Below are 22,793 nucleotides of genomic sequence, written 5' to 3'. Positions count from 1 at the left end.
TACCAAATTCAGCTGAGGTCTGGAGCTCACAGATACAGTTGGTAACTTTCATGAAAATAACATGAAACAGTCTGTGAAAAAATCATGCCCCTCCTCCCCTTCTACTGTCTCCAATGGCCTTTTGCTAAAATCAGATTGTAGTGTAGTCAGCAACAACCAATCAGAGCAGAGGAGTCTCTAACGCAGCCGCCACTCATGTCATTTGCTTTGTGAAGTTCAGTCAGACTGTCAACCCAGGCAACACTGATAAAATATAAATCAAGATTCTATAACTGCAGTGCCCATGTATCACCTCCATTGTTTTCAGAAACATTTTGGTGTACTCTTCAGCTGTAAAATGAGAGTGTTCGTTCAGCTGGTGGCCAGTGCTTGATACTTCCGTTAAACTGTATCCAACATGGCAATCAGGTCACAAAGTTTCTCATTTTACAGCTAAACAGTACACTAAAATAACTGTCTGAGAACATTTAAGGTGAGAAATAGGCAATGCAGTAAATCTTGATTCATATTTATCAGTGCTCAATCAGTTCACAAAAGAGATTTATTAATAATTTTTACTTTATCCAAAAAGTGTTTTTTTGGATTACACCGAAAATATATTGCTTTAGACAAATGCAAAATTCCAGAAGCAAATGTTGAAGTACCTGGGGTCATGGGGGTTTTGGGTCTTTCAACTTCAGACCCCCTCACCCAGGCGACCCGACCGGGAGTGATCAATTCCCGGCCTGTGTCCGAGAGGCATTAGCCCACTGCTTGTCCCTAATAACCCACAGCCATCTTTAGGCCTTCTCTGCAGCTGCTAGGGCTTCCACTGTGGAGAGTGGAAATTCATGTACCAGCAGTGGCCACAATATCCTAGGAAGGACGCCATGCTGCTAAATCCAGGCTTTGAATTTTCCTGGTCTGCCTGATTTGTCGGTAATTGCCAGCCATCCCTCCAGTTCTTGGTTTGCCGCTCTGATGGAGGCCGGGTCCTTTAGGGTGCAGTCAAAGACTTTCCCGAGGCTCTTCACAGGTTTCTCTGTGACTGATGGGATTTGGGTTCCACCAAGGGAGAAGTGAAATTGGTCTGTCACCTCTTCTCAGAACCAAGGACCTCGATTTTTCTGGCTTGAAGCGCATCTGAGTCCATGTGATTAGCTTCTCCAAGCCTTGGAAGATCCATCTGTTTTCCGGGACTGATGGCTGTTACTGTCAGATCATCCCTAAAGGCTCTAATGGGGGGTTGCTGGACTTTGGACCTGGTTTTGGGGCTTCTATACTCTATTTCAGCTGATTTGACCAGCATATTCATAGCCAAAGCAAATAGGGTCACTTTTTAATCTTCCTGATAAAACCAATAATCATTGTGCTTACCGATTTAATGGGACAATTTTTTTTTTAATCCTAGAAATATCTGTTGCCAAATCTCTTCTTTTACATTCCCACCTTATCCAGCATATGGTCAAGTAAAGATACCTACCCTTCCCACATGGGAAGAAGACATACAAAGGCAACTTGTCGCTAGTTAAAATCTCCCACTCACCCTTCCTCTCCTTCTAATTTTGAATTAGACTGTTAAACATGAATATGTTTCTTATTTACACATTCTAAGTTTAAAACTTGAGTTGGTTATTTGGCTGAAACAAGGAACATGTAATTTCCAGTATTACCAGACTTCAGGATGAGACTTTACCTTGTCTGATCATGATGACTTGTTTGTGTACATCAAAAAGACACTGCAGCAGGTTTGAAATTGTATTTGCATACTGATTTGTATATTCTCCTGCAAAGATTTATAGTTATCTATTTCAGACACCTTATGCAGTGTAGTCATCACCAGTGTCTCATAACTTACTAAAAACAGAGGCTGACACCGTTAGCGTTCACATCAAATTGACAGATAACAGCTAAAGCGATGAAACCATTTCTTGTTTCTTTGTGTCTCCTGGGAACTTTTCTCCATACCTTGGCTCAATGCGCCTCGGAGTTTCATCTTGAAGGAGATTATTTGTTGGGTGGACTTTTTGATATTCATCATGACAGCGCCCCTGTTTATCATAACAGACCAGAAGCCATCGACTGCTCCAGGTGAGTATTATAATAAATCTAAGGGAATAATAGATCAAGAACGCGCGGTGTAACTGATGACGGATGTAACATTAAAGAGTTTTTGCCTCATTTTTAAAGTAAATTGTTACTGGTAGCAGCACATAAACAATAAAATAGTAGCACATAAATAATAAAATACAATAAAATGTTTTATTTATCAAAGTCCTTGTCCTAGAAAACACTCTGTCACTGTCCTTCCTCTGCCCACAGTAAACCCTTCATTCATTCAAGCTATCGAAGGTTTCAGGTGATGAGATTCTCTGTAGAGGAAATCAATAACTCCACCAGCCTCCTGCCAAATGTGTCTCTCGGCTATGAGATATTTGACCACTGCTCAGATATGCACAATTTCCCAGGTTTTTTCAACCTAATCTCTGTCAGTGGCTTGATCCAACCTTGGGGTGAACCACACAAGAATCTGTCCAAAGTGATAGCACTGGTCGGCACTTATACAAGCCCTAAGGCCCTGACTGTGGCCCCTCTCTTCATGATGAATCTCATTCCTATGGTAAATTTGCCAATCATTGTATTTTAGCATATTCTTACCAGTTAGATCAATTGATTAAAACAGCTGGACATACTTCTAAAATAGCTTTTAACTTTTGAAAATTTCTTGTCACTGAACATAATCATGGTTTTTCTATTACTCTTTGAACAGGTCGGTTATGGAGCTGCTACTTCTGTCCTTTCAAGAAAACAGAATTTTCCATCTTTCCTCCGAACAGTGCATCCCAGTCAAAATGTCATGGCAATGGTTGTTAAGATTCTGAAGCACTTCGACTGGCGCTGGGTATCTTTCCTTTACATTGATGATGATTATGGCAAAGATGGCCGGGAATTGTTCATAAAGAGGATAAAGGACACTGAGATCTGCCTTGCATTCACCAAAAGCCTCAATCAATATACAGATTACTCTCAAATATTCAAGCAGATAGAGGCACAGAGGATAGGTGTCATTATTGTTTTTGCTCCTGAATGGACTGCTGAAGCTCTCATTGAGTCAGCAATACAACAAAACATCACCAACAAAGTGTGGATAGCAGGGGATGCGTGGTCCTTAAACAAAGAGCTCCCCAAGAAGAAAGGAATCAAAAATATTGGGACTGTAATTGGGGTTGCTGAGCCAAGACTGACAATTCCTGGTTTCAGTGATTTTATCCATTCTTCCAGAAGCCAGGCTCACTGTGAAAACACAGAGCAAAACACGTTTTGTAATCAGGATTGCAACTGCAGCAGCCTGAGTGCAGAAGATGTCATCGCTGCAGATCCATCTTTTAATTTTCCTGTTTATACTGCTGTATACGCCATCGCTCACGCCTTACACAATGTCCTGCAATGTGGAGCTGGCAGATGTAATAACAACATTACAGTGTATCCACACATGGTAACTTGATAATTCATTTTTTTCACTGTCTGATTTTTTGCTTCTGACAAGTTTATTTTACAGACAAGCCTATTTGAAAGTGATCAATCATAATACAAAATACTTATGTTTGCTAATATATTTATAACGCTTGCAAACAAAGGCTCAATCCCATTTCATATTTATACCCCTATCCCTCATTTGAGAGCAACCTTGCCCCTTGAAACACATATAAAAAGGGCAGCGGTTTAAAACTTCCCCTGTGACCCTGATTCGTCATCAGTATGCTGGCGTTTACGTAAACATACATGACAAGTGATGTTGGACATTGTGAATGTACTGCCTTCTGCAGTGGTAATTTCTCCTGCGTGGGCTATAGTCATCCTTTAGTGGTTATCAGGACACCAGCAATTCCTTAACAACTAGGGAAGGGCATTTGATTACTCACATTAAATTATCATAGAGTACTCTAGTACTTGCAAAAAAATGTAAGACTAGGAATGTAAATTGGCCAACAACAAGAAATAAACTACTGACGTCCAAACAAAGTACTCGAGTACTCGTGCCTATCCCTATTAACAACTGAACTTTTGCAGTATCAATCAATCAAACAAGTTACTACAAGTCAATGCCACATTGAAATATGTCACACTGCAGCACCCTATTTCACAGGAATATCTCGTAAAACCTATTTAATCAACACCCTCAATGTTCATTCTGAACGCATGAAAGTAATCTTAATTTTCTCTACCCACATCAGGTTCTTGCAGAGGTGAAGAAGTCAAACTTCACACTTCTGAACCACAGTGTTCAGTTTGATGAGAATGGTGACCCCAACTATGGATCCTATTCTATAGTTTTCTGGAACCAAAGTGGTGATGCAGAGGAGATTGGCTTTTATGATTTTTACCCACCGTTCCATTTCTTCATTGATGACAGCAAAATTCAGTGGCACACGGAAGGAGAGGTAAGTTGTTTTTTCACTGACTAGAATTTACATTTTCCATGTTGACTTAAAATCACTGTTTTGGTTTTCCCACTACTGCTGGGATGTGTGTGTGTGAATGAGTGCATATGTGTACAAAGATATGTTTATTTAAAACACAACATCAGAAACATTAGCCAAAGGTGGCTGCTCATGGTCTCATTTACAGGGACGTCTAGATATAAAGCTCAGTGTATATTACAAACCCTGCTCAGGTGTTTTTAAAAGCCACATGGGCCTAAATGCTGCTGCTGCTTCCCTATCACATCCCTCCACCCCTTACAGCATTCTGCTGCACTCACATGTACTTTTCTGCTAAATAATTCTCTCTTGCGCAGGTGCCTACTTCAGTGTGTTCCCAGGAATGTCCTAATGGATCTGCAAGAGAGTATAATGGACTCCACAGATGCTGCTTCAACTGTAAAATCTGTTCCAATGGAACTTATGTCAACAGCACAGGTAATGTGAGAGCTGCAGTGTTTGACTAAAAGTTAAATAACACACATTGCTTTCTAAACTGTTTGATCTCTCTTTATTTACGGCCTTCAAAAGTGGACCTTAGCTTTATTGACAAATTGTCTCTCATGTAAAACAGAGGATCCGTACAAGTGCATCGCCTGTAAGGAGACAGAATGGTCTGCAGCAGGAAGTACATCATGCAATCTGCGGGTGGTGGAGTACATCCCATTCACAGACAGTGGGGCGATGCTGATCATGATCGGGGCCTGGGCATTGGTGGGCCTCACACTAGCCATGTCTGTTCTCTTTGCCATCAACTACAACACACCTGTTGTCAGATCTGCTGGGGGACCAATGTGCCTTCTGATTTTAGGCTGCCTCAGTCTGTGTAGTCTCACTGTGTTCTTTCACTTTGGTGAGCCAACAACCTCCTTCTGTATCTTAAGGTTCTTACCATTTCTGTTGTTCTATACTGTTTGTCTAGCATGTTTTGTTGTGCGCTCATTTCAGATTGTTTGCATCTTCAAAATAGCTGTCAGGTTCCACAAGATCAGCAGCTGGTGGATGAAATATCATGGACAATGGCTGGTCATCACTGTGGCATTTGTTACACAGGCAGTCTTACTTATTATTGGCTATATTTATGCTCCCCCCAGACCCTACCATGAATTTTCATCCCCAGACAAAGTCATACTTGGTTGTGACATTAATCTCAAAGCATCCTCTGGTTCTGTGGCTTTACTTTTATTTTTGTGCTCCCTTTGCTTTATTTTCTCCTACATGGGTAAAGACCTCCCAAAAAACTACAATGAGGCCAAAGCAATAACCTTCTGCCTGCTCCTGCTGATCCTCACCTGGATCATCTTTGCCACTGTGTACATTCTTTATCGTGGCAAGTACATCCCAACACTGAAAGCTCTGGCGGTACTCTCCAGTCTCTACTCCTTTCTGTTGTTTTATTTCCTCCCAAAATGTTACATCATCATTTTTCAATCGTACAAAAACACGCAGGAATACTTCCAAGGTCTCATTCAGAGTTATACCATGACAGTCAGGTCGTAGCAGCTTCAAGTAAATGTGTGTATCTGTATACAGAACTCTTGCTCTTCAAGCCTCCTGAATACTTAAAATGAAGTGATAATAATTTGTAGATGGTCAGAATAAGTACATTGTAGTTTAAATCTTTGTCTCTGTTTTGTCGCAACCTAATCATGTCATGCATATTTTTAATTGGTTATTTGATTGTTTTAGTGAGGGGTGTATTAATAAGATTCTTGAGATTAGCTGTAACAATAAACAGTGATTAACATTTCAACAAGAGGCACTCATACTGTTGTTTTGGGAATGGTTGGCATCTCTTAATCCTGATCAGAGCCTCTGACTGTGGAACTTATCAAGACTAAGAGTCTACAGCCATGCTAGTAGCTTTATGAGACTGTAGCCTACTTATAGGTACAGCAGTATCTTGAGCTAAATGCTCACACCAGCATGCTTACGTGGTCGCAATGACTGATGCTGATGCTCAGTAGGTGTCATATTTATGATGGTCCCCATCTTATTTTAGCCTGTGAGCATGCTAACATATGCTAAGTAGCTCCAAACACAAAGTTCAGCTGAGGCTGACGGGGATGTCATCACAGCAATTTAATCATAAACCAAAGTGTTAGAAAACTGAAATAATGACTCTATGATAACACCAGATGGAAAGTTGTAAGGGATCACTAAAGTAATTACTTTTTTTCTCTTTTGAGGTGGACATGGATGTCTGCACCAAACTGCATAGCAATCCATCCAATGGTTGTTGAGGCACTTTATTGAAAACTACAAATGTGAATGTCAAAGTCTTTAGGATACATCCCCTAGGAACCATGAACATTCCCAACATTGTTAATCCATCTAGTAGATGTAGAGATATTGTTGGCCCAGAGATGATGAATCCTACTACTTTTCTCCTAGTGCCGCCAGCAGGTCAAAATTTTCACTTAATATGTGTGAAATATCTCACTGTCTGCCTGTTGGATTGGGACAAGCAGCAACCACCTGAGCTGAAAAATGAAGCCAACACGGAAGTGCCTCAAAATGCCACTTGAGGCTAGCTTCAAAAGCGAGTCAGTCCCTATGAACCCCATATTAAAATGCCCAACTGCAATAGATATTTTTATAGCCTGATGGAAAAAACAGTTGTGGTCTCTGTAGCTAAATTTCCCATTCATGACCACTGTGCCTGGGGTGAATCTTTATCCAAGTCCCCTTTTTAAGTCTTACTTAGAGTTATGCATAATTAAAGAAGTGGCCATTTTGTGTTACAGGCTGTCTGTAAAGCCTCACCACAGTCTATGAGTCAGATACCGCGTTCCTCCACAGTTCCACCCTCTCGTCCAAACATGGTCATTTCTGGCTCCAAAATGCCAAATTTGAGGCTTCAAAACAGAAGACCACAAACCAATGGGTGATGTCACAGTAGCTTTGTCCATGATTTTATACAGTCTATAGAATGGGACAATACTTTGTACAGACATTCATGGTTCCCTACAATGAATCCTATTACGTGGTGGTCCCTGGATTTTATCCCTAGTGCTACTAAATGTATTAATGTCTCAGCAACTATTGGATGGCAGTTATGCAAGGTCCGTAGAGCAGTGGTTCCCAACTGATGGGTCACAGTCCAAAATTGGGATGCAGTCCATTCCAAATGGGCCGCAAACATGTCAACTTTGTAAAATACACACTTTATTTTTAAGTGAATTTGCGACACAGAGCTTTTATTTTAAGGCGCTGTTTCCTGTCTGAGTCTGGTTTGATGACATTGTCAATCGTGCAGGTTTCATTAAGAGGGAGTGAATATTAACTGTAATGGTTACTGTCAAAATGATTAAGCCAATTGTGCTACAGCTAATTTTAACATGGTAATTCATGATAAGTTACAGTTTCATGACGTTCTATGCACAGCCTTTCTGGCCTCGCTTGACAATGTTGCTGACATATAGATTCAATATATAATACTGTTATTTTCAATATACACTGTATTTAATCATATGCTTTAAATGTGTTTGGATTTTATGTCACTAACCAGCCTGAGTGTTCATTGACATAAAGTTAACTCTGTTAAGCCCTGCGCTGATTTACATATTTATGTACAATGGTTATATGACCGTAAGAGTGATTCAATAAAAACTTAAAATGAAATGTGTGTGATTTCCTCTCTGTTCAACAGTCTTTTGTAGTTTAACACTTATGTCACCACATGAGGGCGCCACGTCACTGTGACGCTGTCTACAGGACTGACCATTGGCACACCTTGAACAGTGTAACAAGTTTTTTATTGAAATTAAATCAGGAGGTAATGGTGTACAGATATTGATTTTGGGGAGTTTGTGTGCACATCTTTGTTCAGATATTCAGAGCTTTACCTCATTAACCTGGAGACATAAATAAAGACTACTTAGCCCCACTATAAGCCACCACTTTTTCTTGGTGCTTGTATCAATATGTTTCTTTTTCTTTATAGGGATATGAAGTAGACTGTTTGGGTCTAAGGAGCAGTTTTGGGGTTCGTTGAGAGGTTGGGCCCACTGTTTTTTTTGTTAATACGCTGGATTGTTCAGCTTAGATGCTTTGTCATCTGGTTTAGTGGCGTCATCTGTTTTAGGGAGCTTTGGTTAAGTGTGTGTCAGTTAAGTGTGTGTAAATTACTCTGACGGACAAATGTTAGAAACTCTGTGTGTGCCTGACTAACTTTAATGTGGTGGTGACAGGTGAGAGTGGTGATTTTTAATGATAATATCCTCTCCGTCAACTCTTCAAAGGGAACATTATATACACATTCACCTTTCATATACATTTTTAATTTATAGTTTGTTGTCACTATCCATCATTAAATGTAAACATTTTGTGGCAATCCATGATATACTACAGTCCTGAGGCACAAGATTTCTCTTGTTGGTCTTGTGGGCCATATATAAGCTCATTTGACCATATCTGCTAATTACATGTACTATGCATTAAACCATGCACTGTGGATACACACTGTACTGTCTATGCAGTAAAAAGATGCAAACTCCTTTAAAATTGGTGCTACATGACCAGAGAAAGAAAGAGTAAAGGGGCTGTGGCATTTGCTTTTGCTCAAGAGGTAGAAAACATACAACTACCAGAATGCACTGCACTGCACTGCACCGGAAACAATTTGCAAACAATTTGACGGCCAGTTGGTAATAAACAGTCTCAATTTACAATTAAAATGTGAGCTAAAATTTGTTTCCAAAAACATCTGAGGTGAGAAATATAAGCAAAGATGTAACTGAATCTTGGTTCAAATTTGATCAGCACTGTTTAGGTTTTTGATCTCAGTATATTCTCCCAGCATTTTTACAGAACAGTACAATAACAGTTACAGAACAGTACAATAATAGTATGGCGCCTGCCTCTTGTTCACATATTCCCATATTACAGCCGAACAGTGCAGTAAAATATGTTTCTGATGACATTTTACGTGACAAATGGGCCAAACAGCAACAGAATCTTGTTTTATATGTGGTTAGCACTGAACTGAGTTTGGTCTGTGTTTGAGGAAGAGAGAAGAGAGATGGGTGAGTCTCTCTCTCAATCCGCTTCTATACTCTTTATGTCTGTCGTGACGGGCATACGAAAATCCAAACATACAATCTGTAGTTGAAGTAACAACCCTAGAGCCAGCAAACATCTGCTTTGAGCTGAGAGATGAGCAGGGAGATCTGGGTGCTGGTAAGATGGAGGGAAGTTTACCACAGTTCATTTACACAAACTACCCCCACTGTTACAACGACAACATTACACTCAAGCTGACACTAGATTTTGCATAGCTGCGAATAGTTGGCTTTTGATAGAGTATCATTAGATCCATGCTTCACTAATCTGCGTGTGTGTGTGTGTGTGTGTGTGTGTCGGGTTATGTCTTGATTTTGAATCAGTTAGACACTGACTGTCCATCTTGATATAAATGTTTGTGTCCTCTTCACTTCATTAAATGTATATATTTTGTGGCAATCCATGATATACAATTGTAAGACTGGGTCCTGGGGGGACACCAAATTTCTCTTGTTGGTCTTGAGCTAAAATAGTTGGGAAACTCGTGCTGTAACATGCTACCCCTCATGTGGGCCATCGATAAGCTTGTTTGACCATATCTGCTGTACTATGCACACTGTACTGTCTATGCAGTAAAAAGATGCAAATTCCTTTGAAATTGGTGCTACATCCATCCACACATCCATTTTCATCTGCTTATCTGGGGCCGGATCGTGGGGGCAGCAGGTCAAGCACAGCAACCCAGACATCCCTCTCCCCAGCAATGCTTTCGAGCTCCTCCTGGGGGACCCCAAGGCGTTCCCAGGCCAGACAAGATATGTAATCCCTCCAGCGTGTTCTGGGTCTGCCCCAGGGCCTCCGACCAGTGGGACGTGCCTGGGACACCTCCAGCGGGAGGTGCCCTGGAGGCATCCTAATCAGGTGCCCGAACCACCTCAACTGACCCCTTTTCAACATGAAGGAGCAGCGGCTCTACTCCGAGCTCCCTTCGGATGTCCGAGCTCCTCACCCTATCTCTAAGGCTGAGTCCAGCCACCCCACGGAGGAAACTCATTTCCGCTGCTTGTATCTACAATCTCATTCTTTCGGTCACTACCCAGTAAATCGAAAGACTCGCCAATCCATCACACAGCTCTCACGTTGGTCATACAGGGACCGGATGGCTCATAGCAGCGAGCCTGGCACCCTCTACTCCTGCAGTAACCCCCACAAGACACCCCACCCCCAACCCCCAAGTGACGCGGTCATAAGCCTTGTCCAAGTCCACAAACCTTATCCAGGAGGCTGAGCAGTGTGATACCCCAATAGTTGGAACACACCCTCTGGTCCCCGTTTTTGAAGATGGGGAACACCACCATGGTCTGGCTAGGCACTGTACCCGACCTCCACGTGACACTGAAAAGGCATGTCAGCCAAGACAGCCCAACAGTGTCCAGAGCCTTCAGCATCTCAGGGCGAATCTCATCCACACCCAGTGCCTTGCCACTGGGTAGCTTTTAAACTACCTCAGCCATCTCTGCCAGGGATATGGGCGAGAGGCCCCCCAAGTCTTCAGGCTCTGCCTCGTTCACGGTGGACATGATGGCTGGGTTCAGGAGTGCTCCTTCCACCGCCTGACAATGTCCCTAGTTCGGGTCAGCAGCTCTCCCTCTCTGCTGAGTACAGCCTGAGACAAGCCCTGCTTTCCCTTCCTGAGTCGGCTAACGGTCTGCCAGAACTTCCTTGAGGCCAACTGAGGCCAACTGAAAGTCCTTCTCCATAGCCTCCCGAACTCCTCCCTCACCCGGGTTTTTGCTTCAGTGACCGCCAAAGCTGCAGCCCTTCTGGCCAACCGGTACCTGTCCGCTGCTTCAGGAGACCCCTGTGCTAGCCAGACGTGAAACGCCACCTTCTTCAGCCTGACGGCCTCCCTCACTGCTGGTGTCCACCAGCCACGACAGGCACTGACAACCTTCTGACCACAGCTCCTAGCAGATGCCTCTATAATGGAGGCTTTGAACATGTACCACTCAGACTCTGGAGGTGGGAGTTGAGGACCCCACGGACAGGGGCCTCAGCCAGATGTTCCCAGTTCACCCTCACTACATGTTTCGGTTTTCCAGGTCTGTCTGGCTGCTTCCCCCGCCATCTGATCTAACTCACCACCAGGTGGTGATCCCTTGACAGCTCTGCTCCTCTCTTCATCCGAGTGTCATAGACACATGGCCGTAGATCTGATGAAACTACCACAAAGTCGATCATCGATCTTTGGCCTAGACCGTTCTGGTACCAGGTACACTTTTGAACCTCCCTGTGCTTGAACATGGTGTTCGTTATGGCCAGTCCATGACTTGCCCCCCGGGTCTGGCTCCAGGAGGGGGCCCCAGTGTCCCCATACCAGGCGAGATGCTCACCTCCCGAAAAGTTCGTGTCATCGAGGTCTTTTGAATCACTCTTAGTCTGGTCCCTCCCCTCGGACCACTTTGCCTTGGGAGACTCTACCAGGGGCTATTAGCCCCTGACAACACAGCTCCCAGGTTCACAGGGACACACAAACCCCTCCACCACATTAAGGTGGCAATTCTCGGAGGAACTGGTGCTACATGACAAGATAAAAAGGAGGAAAAGGGCTGTGGCATTTGCCTTTGCTCAAGAGGTAGAAAACATACATCTACCAGAATGCACTGTGCTGCATGATCTTTACATGTAAAATCTTAGACTTTTGTTAGCCTGGCTTGACAAATTTTCAAAAAGTAAGTTGACATCTTTTAGTCATTAAAAAATGGTTTAATGGACAAAAATGCTGAACATTAGGTCCACATTTCTCTGTGCTGGACTATTAACAGTTTGTTTACAGTTTTGAGTTTGTTAATGCAAACTCTTTGTCCTCTTGTGTACTATAGCTGGTAGAAAGGAGAGTTGTTTTGCATCAGTCATGCAGCTGGCATTTGCATAGTGTATTAAAAGATAATCTTTGGTTCCCCTTTCCATGTGGCTCAAATAAATGACTGTCAGTGGCGTCGCCTGGCCTGGGCATCCGGGGCTTTAGCCCCGAACGTTTTTTCTTAAGCCCCGGATAATTCAACTTCAGAAGAAATAATGATAACTGTACATTAACGAGCCACTAAAGAAGTTGTAGTTTTCCATTTTCAGTGAATGCAACACAGGATGACGTCGAGACTGGTTAATCAGAGAGAGGGTTTGCGTGAAGCATCCGTGTTTTATTGGCTGATAGCCTCGCGTCACCAGGCTCTTCCGGTATCTAAACCGTTGGCGCGCTGGAGGGAGACGTTTTAGCAACAACACGAAAGATCATGGCTATAAGACGTTTTTTCAAAAACAAGGAGGCTGACTCGGCTGAGGCTCACGTCTCCGGGGAGCCGTTACCAGAAACAGGTAAATGAATAATTTAAATTCTGTTTATTCCTTCAAAATTATGTGAAACTTGTAGTGTTAGGGGGGCGTGCCGGCGGAGCTGCGGGACAGTCCTCCCCGGTGATAGACGCTCTTAGGCGGGCTGAAAATCCCTGAAGGCTCGGTACGGCTGGCGACTTTTCCCACACATAAATTCAGTGATATTTTTCTCACATAAGTTACCAAAGATACCGCACACAACTACGTAACTGTTGTTATGTCCTTCTAACGTTGCTGTGTGGGTTGAAGTGTTGGCCTTTTTCTTTTTATTGTGAAAGCTGAGCTTTCACAATAAAACTTCCGAGGACTTCCGAAGGGTTGACGAGCGTTGCCGAGCACCTCTATCTCATTTTGCCTTACGCCGGATTTCCACCGGATGCGTGTCCGTTGCGGAACGGCAGCGCTGGTTATCCGCTGCGTGCTCCGCCGTCCGTCAATACCCACCGGCTGCGTTTGCTGTGCGGTGCGGTGCAGCTCCGCCGGAAAACATCTCGGTGTACTGCCATGATTAATATCTCCTCGTCCATGGTGTTCATGGGGTGAAATGACGTCTGAAAACCTCTGACCTGTTGACTTCAGGCCTGCCTCTGCCCATTATGTAGTTTTTAAGGTGTAGTGCAGGGAAATATGATCCGCCGTGAACACTGTGTATTTTATTTTGAAAATTAACCGGATGTTTTATCGTGTTTCTGTGCACGACTTCCTGCCCCGCACGATCTGCTCTGTGCTGAATTGCTGCGTTGTGCTCCGGCGTCCGGCAAAAATAGAAGTCCTGCGTATCTGTTGCGGAGGGCTCCGGAGTGCCGGAGCTGAGACGGAGCTGGAACGCAGTACAGCCGCAGCCGGTGGAAACACACACATTGACTAGAATGGAATCCTATCGGCTCCGCTGCCGTGCCGGCGGAGACGCAACCAACACGCATCTGGTGGAAATTGGCCTTTAAACCGACTCATGTAATGTGCATTTTTGGGGAAAATATGGCTCCTGATATAGTCTGTAGGCATCATCACTCAACTTTTTCACATGGTCTGGTGTTAAAAAAAAAAGCAAACTAAAAATCGCAAATCATGTAACCTCTAACATTTTTTAAAAATTGAGGGGGAATATGACTTGGCTTCAGTCAAAATATTTACAAAATATTTATTTTTTTGGCTTTAATTCCTGTGTTATCTATAAGTGCATCATCCTGTTTCTATCAATATAATACAATTTTATTTTGACACATTTTGAAGTACATGTTGGCAGTATTTCGCTGTAGACAAAACACAATAAGGCTCAAGAAAGCATAGAGCTTTTTTCCCAGGTAGGATCCCCTAGACTTCCCTATAAGGTTCTGGGCTCAGCCCCCAATGTTCTCAGTCCCAAGAAACGCCCCTGAATGACTGTGTTGTTTTTAAAATTTCTCGATAAAAGTAGGGTACTGAATAGTATATTCGTCACTCTCCCCACACTGATTCCAACATGAAATATCCTTAGACATACATGACACATTCAGATGGTGGGTGTGAGTTGAGGATGTCACAAATGTGGTTGCACTGTTTTAACTGAAGTTATGTAACTTTTCTTGTCAGGCATTCGGTGACAAAAGACATCGTTATCACTATGATTTTCACATTTTTTGAAGCCTTAAAGGTGCCAGCGTTCTGGCCTGTTCTTGCAATGTTCTTTATCTTGTCTTCTGCAGATCAATGTAAAAAGTATACACTGACTGACAGACTGTAGCATATGCACTGCATACACTGACACTGCAGCTGTACTGGAGTCATGCAAACATTGCAGTTTATCCAGGAAGTGTTTTTTGGATTAAACAGAAAATACTATAAATGCAACCAAATGCAAAAGTCTGGAAGCTAATGTTTTCATCATACACCATGAACACAAGCTGTGATTTCAGCTGTGATAATTTCTTTTACGCAGGACAGTAACGTAAAAAATACAATTAGACAAAATACAATTAGTTTGGCATTTGATGTAAATATGATGATTGGTCCGCATTTGTTCACTAGTAGGTGAGCAGCTGATGCTGCTTTTTGCTTTTTTAAACCCCATGGGGGAAGTATGAAGCCACCAAGGAGGAACCACACTGAAAAAGAAGTTGCAGTCTTTGGTACAATTAGAAAACAAAACTTGAGTGGTTCTTTTTTTCCCACCCCAAATGCTAATAAAAGACACTGTGTCCCTTCAAACAGGTGTCTCAGCTTCATATTAGGTATTCATGGAGGAGAGCTAACAGACAAACAACTAAAAAATTTGATCTGGGCCCACAGTGTCACTCCACTGGAATTTCCTAAAGGTGACTTCCTGTCACAGGAAGATGAGTGAAACTGTCTCCTTAAATTAATGGGCACTACAAGCCTTACTTGTTTTGAGCTGGGCTGCTAAGGTAAACTAAAAACCCCAAATCTTTTAACAGAGGGAAAGTGTCTTCCATGAATTTTTAACATAAATATATTTCAAATTTTTATAGTCTTATGATTGTGGCACAAATTTAAATAAAACAAAAGTTTAAAATCTGAGCTGGTTATTTAGCTCAGGAACATGGAACTTCAGCTTTACTACATGTGTTCATGATGGGAACAATAAACGTCCATTCACATAATTACTGTTAAACCCTGCGTGTGTACATCGCACAGACTCTGGAACAGTCATTGCAGTATTTTTGCATACTGATTTGTGTACTGTCTTTCAAGTTAATGGAACTGATCACTGAGGTGTAGCCTTCACCAGTGTCTCATAACTTACAAACAGTAGAGGCTAACACATCGGATTGGTAAATAATAACTACAACAATGAAACATTTTCTTGTTTCTTTGTGTCTCCTGGGAACTTTTCTCCATGCTTTGGCTCAATGCACCTCGGAGTTTCATCTTGAGGGAGATTACATGTTGGGTGGAGTTTTTGATGTTCATCATAGCGACCCTGTTAATCATGACAGACCAAGAGCCATCAGCTGCTACAGGTGAGTCTTAAAATAAATCCGAGTGCATACCTTATGAAACTAATGCAGAGCGCCTGCTGTATCTGATTATATCATTAAGAGTTCTGCCTCATACGTCAGCTCAATGGATATAGCCAGGAGCACATTCTATTTAAAATATGATTTCCATGAAATCCTGTTTTAGATGTCCATGGTTGGATGGACTTTACAATACTGTTGCCTTATTCTTGAACAGTGAAACTAATTCTCATATTCTCCCTGTCCCTCCTCTCCCCACAGTGAACACTTACTTAATTCAAGCTATTGAAGATTTCAGGTGATGAGATTCTCTGTAGAGGAAATCAATAACTCCACCAGCCTCCTGCCAAATGTATCTCTCGGCTATGAGATATTTGACCACTGCTCAGATACGCACAATTTCCCAGATTTTTTCAACCTCATCTCCATCGACGCCTTGATCCAACCTTGGGGTGAACCACACAAGAATCTGTCCAAAGTGATAGCACTGGTTGGCGCTTCTACAAGCACTGAGGCACGGACTGTGGCCCCTCTCTTCATGATGAATCTCATTCCTATGGTAAATTTGCCAATCATTGTATTTTAGCATATTCTTACCAGATAAATCAAGGATAAAGGACACTGAGATCTGCCTTCCGTACACCAAAGCCCTGAATCACGACACAGATCACTCTCAACTATTCAAACAGATAGAGGCACAGAGGATAGGTGTCATTATTGTTTTTGCTCCTGAATGGACTGTTGAAGCTCTCATCGAGTCAGCAATACAACTAAACATCACCAACAAAGTGTGGATAGCAGTGGATGCCTGGTCCTTAAACAAGAAGCTCCCCAAGAAGAAAGGAATCAAAAATATTGGGACTGTAATTGGGGTTGCTGAGCCAAGAATGACAATTCCTGGTTTCAGTGATTTTATCCATTCTTCCAGAAGCCAGGCTCACTGTGAAAACACAGAGCAAAACACGTTTTGTAATCAGGATTGCAACTGCAGCAGCCTGAGTGCAGAAGATGTCATCGCTGCAGATCCATCTTTTAACTTTCCTGTTTATACTGCTGTATACGCCATCGCTCACGCCTTACACAATGTCCTGCAATGTGGAGCTGGCAGATGTAATAACAACATTACAGTGTACCCACACATGGTAAGCATACAGATAACTTGATCATTCATTTATTCTCACTATCTGATTTTTAGAGTTCATGATTGTGATTATGGTACGATTGTGGAATGAGGAGACAGTCTGTCTCGTCTTTGAACCCCCGTGGAAGGTAGTAATAGCGCCCAAACGGTGTCTGTATAGAGCTCGTAAGTCACGCCCCTTCCAGTAGACCCCCATCGGACCTCTAGGCTCGGAAAATATGAATGGGAGTCAATGCAGAGAAAATTAATATTTTCTGGTTCCAGTCATTAAATGCCTTGGATTACACAAATGTTTTGTGTGGGTCTAAATAATATTTTTTCATGTTAAGAGTTTGACAGTTTATTGTATGATTCTTCAGTTAAAGGCTGTGGAAACAATGTAATGAGAAAGACTACATCTCGCCTATGTGATGTCACGTCATCACGCTTTCCCTCCACTTCTCAACTCACTGTGCTGCTGCTGCGTCTTCTGCCACAATCTACGGAGCCATCAGATCAAGATGACGGTGTGTTTCGTACCCGAATGTCACCATTCCAACAAGAACAGACTTGTAGTGGTTTTCACCACGCTTAAGGCTTTTGTCCTCTCCTTGGAAGAAGGCAGTGAAGTGTACCAGAGACACAGCCATGTTCCGAGTGCAAGTGGTGACGTATATCATACGCGTCGAGAGCGGAGAAGAGCTGTAGTCCACAAAGCGCTCTCACACAAAACCTAACAGTATCAAACTTCTTCCTGCTAAATTGTAGCCTTCTTTGCACGAAAAAATATATTAAAAATTCACAAACAACTATGTGAAATTCATGGCACAATTCAAACGGGACCAGAAAATAATTTTCATCTAGCCATTGAAATACATTATGAGAAATCGATTTTTAAGGTCCCATGTACCGGAAACGGAAACACGCAACTTACGAGCTCTATAAACAGGACAGCCAGCAAGATGGGACCAATGGCAGGACACATGTGACATTCTGATGACACGTTGTGCATGAAACCCACCACAGGTGATATGAAAGTAGCTGTTAGCAGTTAGTGGCTAACTCAAAGAAGAAGAACATCAGCCATAAATAACTGCATATTGGTAAAACAATGAGATTTGGGAGCTCCTTACCCTCCGAGCAGAGGACAAGATCACCCTCCATATAACAGGAACAGCAAATGATTCTTGTTGCCATGTTTTGCCATTGTTATTGTTTATAAAGTGCTGTCAACGTGTGTGTTTAATGTCACATTAGAGGCCGATGTTGTTGTGTTACATGTCACTTCCGTCATGCTTCTTTTGATCCTGCGATGCCAGGATGCTTTCCATAATCACACACTGGAGCGGAATGATGCCATTATTATTTGGTTCTGTGTAAAAATGTCAAGGAGACATAAAATAGGGATTCTGAAGCACCATCTCTGCATAAAAAGGGCTATTGGCTAAAACTATAGTCTTTTTTTGTAAATCTGACCAAGAGGTGCCAAAACCTAACCAAATAGTTTTGGTGCAACTGCAGATGTTTCACAATGACGTGTTTTAAATTGCAATTGTTTACACATCGTACTTACCACAAGTCTTAATATACAACAGACTATGTATAGTATGATCTGTAATAGGAATCTATTTGGTCACTCTGGCTACTAAAGTCACCATCAGCCACAACATGTATTCTGTTATCAGAATAAACCTCCAAGTCAGACACAAAATCTAAATCTCTCCAATTCAACACTCAACATCTAAACAAATCAGCTGTTAGATCAGGTGAGAGCAGGGCATTTCCCATCATGCTCTGGGTCTTGCAGTCAGTAGAGAGCAACTGCAGGGTCTGGCTCAAAAAAATACAGCCGCCTCAATCTCAAGTGATTATTTTTGTCCAATTTTGCATGAGTTCAGAGCAAGTCAGGCTGAAGTCAGACACAAACCTAACCAACATGCATTGTGCAGTGATCAGAGGTAAAGTGGGGGCATCACACTACTTATTTAATCAACACCTCTGTTGTTCACCGTGAACACATTCCAATAATCTGTACTTTGTGCATCCACATCAGGTTCTTGCAGAGCTGAAGAAGTCAAACTTCACACTGTTCAACCACAGTATTCAGTTCGATGAGAATGGTGACCCCAGCTACGGATTCTATTCTATAGTCTTCTGGAACCAAAGTGGTGATGCAGAGGAGATCGGCTTTTATAATTTTTATCCACCGTTTAACTTTTTCATCAACGAAAGCAAAATTCAGTGGCACACAAACGGAGAAGTAAGTTGTTTGTTACTGACAATAATTCATATTCTTGATGTTGATTTAAAAATATATTGTTTGCTTTACCCACTTCTGCAGAGATGATGAAATATTTTGAGGGTATTTAAGTAATTATATGACAAAAGCTGTCCAATTAAAGAATATATAAGAAAACTGAAATATAGCAACTGGCCGTGGATCACAAAGGGATTGCAAAATGCCTGCAAAAAGAAAAATACACGATACAGAGAATTCAGAAGACTGAGAACTAAAGAGGCAGAAAATTAATATAAAAGATGTAAAAATATGTTAACTCGTATTATAAGGACAAGCAAGAAAGATTATTATAGGAAAATATTAGACGATAACAAAAACAATATTAAAGGAATAAATTAATTAAAGGGGTATATTAAACAGTATTATAAGAAGATAGATGGGGTGCAGATTGAAAGGGTTCATGAAAATAAATTCCTTGGGGTGATAATAGATGAGAAAATCAGTTGGAAACCACACATCAAACATATACAAACCAAACTATTGAGAAGCATTTCAGTTTTAAACAAAGCAAAACAGGTTCTGGATCATAAATCACTCCGCATCCTATACTGTTCCATTGTCTTACCATATTTCAATTACTGTGCAGAGATCTGGGGCAATAACTATATGAGTTCAATCAATTCACTAACTATTCTTCAAAAAAAGGACAATATGGGTCATTCATAATGTCAGCTATCAGGATCATATTCACTCACTCTTCTTACAGTCAAAGTTATTAAAATTTACAGACATAGTGAAATTCCAAACAGCACAAATCATGTACAAAGTGAATAATAACCTTCTACCACAAAATATACAGAAATTGTTTAGGGATCGAGAGGGGGGATATCAATTAAGAGGGAAATACGACTTCATAATTAACAGAATCTGTACAAACAAGAAAATATTTTGCATTTCATTTTATGGGGTAAGACTGTGAAGTGGGGTGTGACAGTCACTAGGTGTTCACAGGATAGCGCCGACTCAAATGCAGTTGTCGGGCAAACGGCATACTTTTAATTAAGAATTGATGCCATGGGTCAAATTCAAAACTAAAATATAATCTTTTAAAAAGAAATAGTCACACCACTACTAACAGAAGAAAAAAAATGTATCTCTTCTCATTCACCTATTATAACCTAAGTCTCAGCGTCCGAGAAGTTTTCCATTCTCTCACTCTCTGTCTTTGTTTGCCCCATACTCGCAAGTCGACAGGATGAACCTATTCATAGTAATTACCACTTCCATACATAGTAGACACTGGCTAATTATGGGTGGGGATGTATGCTGATTGCTGACTTGCAGGAGCATGCTGTCAGTTTATGATTGATTGGTATTCATGAACATACACACATGCCTATGATCAAATCCAGTGTTCATATATCTGGTGTTGTTTTTTAGTATCAAGGTTTTTAATGTGCAAATCTACTCACAGATTCACTAACATTTCATTAATGAGACCCAATGTCAGGAACATGAACCAAAGGTGGTTGTTCATGGTGTCACTTGTTGACATCTAGATATGAAACTCAGTGTTGATTCCATATTACAAAACCTGTTCAGAATTTTAAAAAGCTGTATACTAAATACTGCCACTTCTCTATCATTTGCCCCCATCACTTACTTCATTTACTTTTCTGCTAAATAATTCTCCTGTACAGGTGCCTACTTCAGTGTGTTCCCCAGAATGTCCTACTGGATATGCACAAAAGTATAATGGACTCCAACGATGCTGCTTCGACTGTGAAATCTGTCTCAGCGGGACTTATGTCAACAGCACAGGTAAATTATTATACATAAGAGGAAGGAAATGAGAAAAAAGAAAATGACTGATTGATGGGAGCTAATTTCAGACTTTTCAGCTTTTCTATGGCTTCCATATTCACTCAGAAATGCACACACCAATTAAGATACAGCAATAAATATTTTAATTGTTGCAATTATCTCTGAAGTATATCAGTGTTAACTTTAAACCAAGTTTGACATGAGGTAAAAGCTCATTTTAGGAAAATACACAATATGCTGTCCTCACTAAAAGTTGTTGCAGGCAACGTGTTTTTTAGCTGTACAGCCAGCTTTATATTATATTTTCCAGCTTAGTTTTCTTTAAAGGAACAGACAGGTTGTTGTGTTTGGCAGGATTCAATGAACCAAAATATTTCGTTTTGTAAACTGCCCAAAGAACACAGAACACAAACAAGTTAATACCCTTTTAGGTACTAAATAACATCTCTGGGAAGACTTAGAGAAAAGGCTACTGAGAAAATATTAATGACAAATTAATGTTAACACTTGTAGGTATGTCAAAATATGTGATAACTGATGAATTTACAACAGTAAACATCAATTACAGAAGTAAGAATGCTTGAACTATCAAGTACTCATACATACATTTGTAGTACTGTAGTTTTGTAACAAACTGAGCAAACATCAAAAATACTGTACTCAAATCCAAGAAATTGTTATTTAAACATATTAATATAAATGTAAATAGTGTATGACATACAGATGAAGCCGTTTTGTAGTCTTTTAGGCAAAGGATTATGAAGGTTGTCACACTGGGATGCTCACTGCATCCTGTTTTCCTATGAGCTCCCTTCCTCTCAGTGCAAGTACTTACAATAACCACAAGTTGGTGCTAAAGATCATATAAAGAAACCAAAACACTAATTCCAATACATACAATATCACAGATTAAATGTCTTACACTGCTTTCTACACTATCTTTCTTATGTCTTAATTCACAGACGATTTTTCTAAATTAAACCTTAGCCTTCTGATTTTAGGCTGCCTCAGTCTGTGTAGTCTCACTGTGTTCTTTCACTTTGGTAAGCCAACAACCTCCTTCTGTATCTTAAGGTTCTTACCATTTCTGTTGTTCTACACTGTTTGTCTAGCATGTTTTGTTGTGCGCTCTTTTCAGATTGTTTGCATTTTCAAAATAACTGTCAGGTTCCACAAGATCAGCAGCTGGTGGATGAAATATCACGTACAATGGCTGGTCATCACTGTGGCATTTGTTACACAGGCAGTCTTACTTATTATTGGCTATACTTATGCTCCCCCCAGACCTTACCATGAATTTTCATCCCCAGACAAAATCATACTTGGTTGTGACATTAATCTCAAAGCATCCTCTGGTTCTGTGGTTTTGGTTCTATCTTTGTGCTCCCTTTGCTTTATTTTCTCCTACATGGGTAAAGACCTCCCAAAAAACTACAATGAGGCCAAAGCAATAACCTTCTGCCTGCTCCTGCTGATCCTCACCTGGATCGTCTTTGCCACTGTGTACATTCTTTATCATGGCAAGTACATCCAAACACTTAACGCTCCGGCGGTACTCTCCAGTCTCTACTCCTTTCTGTTGTTTTATTTCCTCCCAAAATGTTACATCATCATTTTTCAATCGCACAAAAACACGCAGGAATACTTTCAAGGTCTCATTCAGAGTTATACCAAAACAATCAGCCAGTAGCAACTATGTAAATATGTGTTACTGTATACTGGATACTGGAGTACGTTTGTACAGACATTCATGGTTCACTAACAATTAATCCCAATTATCTCATTACTTGGTGATC

The 22,793-nt window shown here is 41.3% G+C and overlaps 2 protein-coding genes across 2 annotated transcripts in view; both read left to right on the top strand.

Moving 5' to 3' along the window:
• LOC125892157 (taste receptor type 1 member 2-like) overlaps positions 1–22,793 on the top strand; it is a 94,758-nt gene that overhangs the window by 14,009 nt on the left and 57,956 nt on the right. The window contains exons 4-5 of the mRNA XM_049581953.1: positions 18,988–19,194; positions 20,874–20,994. Coding sequence (XP_049437910.1) covers positions 18,988–19,194; positions 20,874–20,994 — 328 coding nt within the window. The remainder of the gene's footprint in view (positions 1–18,987; positions 19,195–20,873; positions 20,995–22,793) is intronic.
• LOC125892159 (taste receptor type 1 member 1-like) lies at positions 383–7,966 on the top strand. The gene is made up of 6 exons (XM_049581956.1): positions 383–2,070; positions 2,302–2,599; positions 2,750–3,475; positions 4,215–4,421; positions 4,778–4,898; positions 5,035–7,966. Exons 1-6 carry the CDS (start codon positions 1,898–1,900, stop codon positions 5,958–5,960), a joined length of 2,451 nt encoding a protein of 816 aa, XP_049437913.1. The 5' UTR covers positions 383–1,897; the 3' UTR covers positions 5,961–7,966.

This window comes from Epinephelus fuscoguttatus, linkage group LG7 (genome assembly GCF_011397635.1).
Source record: "Epinephelus fuscoguttatus linkage group LG7, E.fuscoguttatus.final_Chr_v1".
Classification (NCBI taxonomy): Eukaryota; Metazoa; Chordata; class Actinopteri; order Perciformes; family Serranidae; genus Epinephelus; species Epinephelus fuscoguttatus.
This window is presented reverse-complemented; position numbering and strand designations above follow the sequence as displayed.

Bases quoted from the DNA above. Each gene is read 5' to 3' on its own strand.
- LOC125892159 (XM_049581956.1), top strand. From the start codon at position 1,898: ATGAAACCATTTCTTGTTTCTTTGTGTCTCCTGGGAACTTTTCTCCAT. The intron at 2,600-2,749 runs GTAAATTTGCCA...CTCTTTGAACAG, and splicing joins TGATGAATCTCATTCCTATG to GTCGGTTATGGAGCTGCTAC. The intron at 3,476-4,214 runs GTAACTTGATAA...TACCCACATCAG, and splicing joins TTACAGTGTATCCACACATG to GTTCTTGCAGAGGTGAAGAA.